The 5,000-nt window shown below is 37.0% G+C and overlaps 2 protein-coding genes across 4 annotated transcripts in view; one reads left to right on the top strand and one right to left on the bottom strand.

Moving 5' to 3' along the window:
• LOC137976654 (protocadherin Fat 4-like) overlaps window positions 1-3,728 on the bottom strand; it is a 35,469-nt gene extending 31,741 nt beyond the window's left edge. Inside the window, exons 1-3 of the mRNA XM_068824019.1 lie at window positions 3,407-3,728; window positions 1,910-1,955; window positions 1-843 (exon numbers count right to left, since the gene is read on the bottom strand). Of these exons, the coding sequence (XP_068680120.1) occupies window positions 1-843; window positions 1,910-1,955; window positions 3,407-3,433 (916 nt within the window). The 5' untranslated portion in view covers window positions 3,434-3,728. The remainder of the gene's footprint in view (window positions 844-1,909; window positions 1,956-3,406) is intronic.
• A 43-nt stretch (window positions 3,729-3,771) lies between these two features.
• Window positions 3,772-5,000, top strand: part of LOC137975873 (uncharacterized protein YwbO-like) — a 1,849-nt gene continuing 620 nt past the window's right edge. Inside the window, exons 1-3 of one of the 3 annotated variants that reach the window (XM_068823080.1) lie at window positions 3,772-3,873; window positions 4,512-4,693; window positions 4,805-5,000. The exon at window positions 4,805-5,000 is cut by the window's right edge and continues 620 nt beyond it. In XM_068823080.1, coding sequence (XP_068679181.1) covers window positions 4,512-4,693; window positions 4,805-5,000 — 378 coding nt within the window. In that variant the 5' untranslated portion in view covers window positions 3,772-3,873. Of the gene's footprint in view, window positions 3,874-3,982; window positions 4,113-4,331; window positions 4,397-4,511; window positions 4,694-4,804 lie in introns of those variants that run through there. The other 2 variants (XM_068823081.1, XM_068823082.1) reach the window with 2 other exon arrangements.

Genomic DNA, 5,000 nt, shown 5'->3' with positions numbered 1-5,000 from the left:
CTGCTCCTGGTTGTCTGTCAGGATGATAAACATGAATAGCTGTTGGTCTGGTCATGCCACCCGTAATCTCAACCCGGTCATCTCCTTCGTCCTTGTTGCAATGTTCAATACTGTGCCTTTGCCAGTCAGTCCAATAGAGTCGGTCACCAAATTGTGTCAAAGCATAAGGATGATAAACACTAGTGCCATCAATGAGAACTCTGCGATTTTGGCCATCAAAATCAGATTTCTCTATCTTGTCTGTACTGGCATCAGCCCAGAATAAAGCACTAGTGACATAGTCCAAAGCAACTCCATTTGGCCATACGATGCCTGAATTTACGAGCACTTCTTTCTGTGACCCATCGCTCATTTTTGCACGTAGTATTTTGGGTTCACTTCCCCAGTCAGTCCAATACAATTTGTCATTAGAAGGATCAAGAACAATAGCTCTTGGCTTATCATGTCCAGTGCTTATGAGTGCTTGGCGTTGTGTGCCATCAAGATGGATAACCTCAATAACTTTCAAATTTGCATCGGTCCAAAAAAGTTTTCTACCCATCCAATCAACAGCCAAATCTTCAGGAATTCCCAATTCTTCAACAACAAAATCTTCAATGTTCCCAGGTTTAAGCCCACTGTCAATATAAACTCTTTGGATTTTTCTTGTTGCAATGTCGGACCAATAGATTGTCTGTGTTTTTATATCAAAGTCTATACCAACCACATTGGTCAAGCCTCGAACAACATAGTTATATCCAGAGCCATCAAGATTCACTCGACGAATGTCCACTGTGTTGCCAAAAATAATGAATGGTTCTGGGTTGATCACGCTTGATAATCCAAACAAACTACTGATCAAAACTGAAGTGAAAGCAAACAATCAGCTTAAAGATGTTCGCGCCAATTGTTACTGCACATCCTCACAGCGCACGCAAATTCACATGCCACGTCATGCATCAAGCGCGCGCTCTAAGTACTCAAATGAACAAAGATAGGGCAGATGGCCATTGCTCTAGCTTTGCTTGGATTTAACGATCTTGGATGTTCGGTGACCCCTACTTTTCTTTTCAGAGACAGATTTTATTTACAATTATCTCCACATTGGCCAAAAATGAACAAAAAATCAATGTGAGAAGTTAGAAAAAATTCAAGAATTCTGTCCTTGGGACATGGAATCCCGCTATCTTGCGGCTGCAAGGCGCATGAAACTATGGTAGCTAAATGCAAACTTGTTCTTTAAGGAACCTCAACAGTTAACTAAATTCACTTCATGGGTCCACTTAAACATGTTTGGTAGAGAACATTTCACTTCAAAGATATAATTGCAATATTTTTGGGATTACAGACACTGTGGCCTTATTCGCTAAAGAAGCCGGATTTTTTCAGATTTAGGGTGTTCCGTCCGGGCAAGTTCTCTCCAAAATGAAGTTGGTGACCCCCCATTTTTTTGACATTTCTGACATCACTAACTCATAATCTTTCAATGGTAAAATTTGCAGAAAAAAATCAATGTTAGAAAATTTTCACGCGAACGTCCTTAATACTTATCTTGCAGTCTCTATGTTGAATATTTTGTCAAACATCCTCATTGTACACCTGGCCCCAGTTGTTCAAAGGGTGGATAGCGTTATCCACTGGTTAAATCACTATTCATCGGATAAACACTAGCAAAACTGATTGAGTCATCCACCGGGTGGTGATTTATTCAGTGGATAGTGCTATTCAACCTTCGAACAACTGGGTCCAGTACTATACCTGTAACAGTGTTATTTTAGTTTCATTAGAAAAAGGTGGAAATTGGGATCTCAAATTGCAAAAATAAATTTAATCTTGTCCGAACCCAAATCTATGGCTTTCTTTTTGAAGAATGGATGCTCTCAAGAACTTTTTGCAAAAATCACAAAATATTGATTACTGTACTACTTACCATTCCAAATCAGAACCCGGAAATAAGTCATTCTTGTTAAGACGAGCTGAAATTAGAATAAATTCAAGAAACCACCTTGATTGTTTTTGAGAAAGAGGTACAAGAAGCCTTGTTGAAAAAATAAAAACATTAAAAGTTCATTTACAACGGTGTATGTTTTGAACGAAGAGGTCAAACACAGCACTTGCACCAATATGGAATTCCCTCACAGTACAACAATTGATTAACTTGTGGAAACTGAGTTTTTGTTGACTGGATTTAGATTTTTTTTAGTGATGTAAAGTTTTATTAACCCATCGACAGTTGACGAGTAAAATCATCTGGCATAAGAGTGTCCAATGGGTTAATGTTGTACGTATGGGACATACAGGAAATTAAGTGAAATATTAAGACGGAATCCACCAAACGTTCGAGTAACAAGTGGACAAAAACCTAGTACCAAGATTATAAACATCGTATTGCAAACTTCTGTACGACTGTTTTAAATATCTTCTCAAAAAAAATAATTTCTAGCAACACCAAACGTCAAAAACAACTGTTGAACTTCGTAAGAAACACTTGAAAGTACTGGTGAAATGAAATTGATGATGAAATTTTACCTGTGTTAAATTATTTGCACAATTTCTCTGAACTTTGAAATTTAATTTTTCTCGTTGCCATGGGAAATTGTTTTCGGTGTTATTTCAGGCAAATATTTATATCTTTAGCTTTCAGGAAATGTAAAAAGGACTGTAAAATACTTAAAATTATTCTGGAACCAGATTTTTGTCCACTAAAAACTGAAATTGCTCGTTTTACTATCGGATTTTGTCTTAATTAACTTATAACACCATTTACTATTTTAAGTTTTGATTGTAAATAGTGTTACAAGTTAATTAATATTTCACTGAACATTTAAATAAGTATTTAATTAACATTTATTAATAATCACTTTATTTTATCAACATTTTAACATTTTAATTAATTGATATTTCAATCAATATTGTAACGTATCTGTTAGAGTGTCCCCAACATTAGTGCTTTTTGTGCTGGAACGACCAGACACGGAAATAAAGGATACATATTAAATAAACGCATGATACACGATATGTCGTCCAACGCAAACAAAGAGATTGAGAGACAAAAAGACTTGCAGCGAATTATCCATTCAGTTTTTTTTTTCCTTTCGGGTATTTAAAAATAAACGCTAGTCTGTGCACCATCTCAAGGAATGTTGTTATGCATTGAGACTTCAGAGTACAACCTTACACGCATATCGTATGCAAAAAAGTTCTACACAAGCCTCGTTGCGTAGTGCAACAGCTGAGCTTGTAAAAAAACAACATTTCCTTAAAACTAACGATTAGAAGATTTTTGTTCCATGTCACACGCCAAAAGAAGTCTGGTTTTGTGACCCGATTGCTAGGGAAGAAAAAAACATCATTTGCTATCGTTTGGCAATTGAGAAATTTCAAAGACCTAAATTAACCAAGGATTAAAACACAATTTCTCCCTCACCGTGAAGGGCTTACAGTTCCTGCACATGGAAGACGTGCCAGCTCTTTCATATCTGGTGAAAAATTCATTTTACGAGGCCTTCTTGCTGAAGGTAGCAGTGTTAGCAACCCGAAAATTTTTCGTGATCATGAAGTGAAAAGAGGGTCTCCCTGACAGATCAACCATGCATGCATTATTCATAAATAGAGACCGATCAACATCAAAAAATTCAACAAAGCTCCTCAAGCATAAATAAACAGACTACTTTGTTGAAAGTCGCCCAATATTTCCCTTCTCACGAAAAACAGGCGACAGAAACTTTGAAATCCCGCGTTCTTTTCTCGCTAACGCGAAAATTTCCGAACTATAATATTCGCCAAAACGTCGGCGAGTCTCGGTTGTAATCGGCCTTTCTGCCCCACTCAAAGGAAGAAAAGTGGTCTGGGAGCGAATTTTACACTCCAGCGAAAAAGAATTTGCCAAAAAGGGTAGGTAACGATTTCTCTCTTTGCAGAAAAGGGCCGTTTTGTGTGTAATATCCTGTCTGAAGGCTGTGCAGAGCTTGCTGATTTCGTTTGTGTGACACTCGGTAGTTTCTCTTCAGTTCACTCACTGCAAATCCGAGATCTGAGCATGGGGAACTTGTCCTGTCTATGAACATATAATTTTTCACCTACATGATACAAGTTTGATTTTTCTGAGAAATTTTTACTTTGTGAAGATCGAGGTATAAATTATGAAAGAACAATTCACCAGAACCTTGTAACTTTTCAACAATCATTTTAGAACTAAATTCAGTTGATAATATTAATATATTAATTATATTTTGACATATTTGTTAATGAGTGTAATACCTTGCCTAATGAGTTCAAGGAAGCTGAAAGTATTTCTTCTTTTCAGAATATGGTTTTTTTTTCCTTAGAAATAATTAGCAATCAATATTCAGCTTAGATTTCTAAACTTATTCGAGTGTACAAAGCTTGTACTTTTCTCGGGAACCTCCCTAGTAAGGTGTGTTGACAGTTTTGGATGTTCAACCTCTACAAATTAATTACCTTCTTAATTCTTGTTTACCTTAAATTTTACTACTTGTTACTGATGCAGGAATCCTTCTTATATTTTGCAGATGATTGATGTTGATGTGTACTCAGACCTCTCTTGTCCATGGTGTTATGTTGGTAAAAGGCGCCTTGACAAAGCCATAAAGCAGTTTACTGCTGCAAAAGTCTGTGTCAATTGGCATCCTTACATTATTGACAAGAATACAGCTCCAGAGGGAGAGGAGTACATGGCCTATAATTCAAGAAGGTATTTCACTCAACATTTGGGGGAAGGGAAGGGTCTATTCAAGTGAAATAATTTTTTACTTCCCTTGAATTTTAGGCGCTGATGGTCGCATTTTAAACTTCTTAATTTTAGATGGGGAGGTGATGGGTGGACACATTCATTGAGGAGTGCAGGTCAGAAGGATGGGTTAGAATTTAAAAACTGGAAAACCTGGCCAAACTCACTTAATGGTCACCGCCTTATTCATTTAGCTGGGGTGCAGAAAGGAGCCGAGGGCCAAGGACAAGCAAAAGATGTTTTATTTCGCATGATTTATGAAGATGGAATG

This window comes from Montipora foliosa, chromosome 11 (genome assembly GCF_036669935.1).
Source record: "Montipora foliosa isolate CH-2021 chromosome 11, ASM3666993v2, whole genome shotgun sequence".
Classification (NCBI taxonomy): Eukaryota; Metazoa; Cnidaria; class Anthozoa; order Scleractinia; family Acroporidae; genus Montipora; species Montipora foliosa.
The sequence above is the reverse complement of the archived record's forward strand: the minus strand, read 5'-3'. Positions and strand labels throughout refer to the sequence as shown.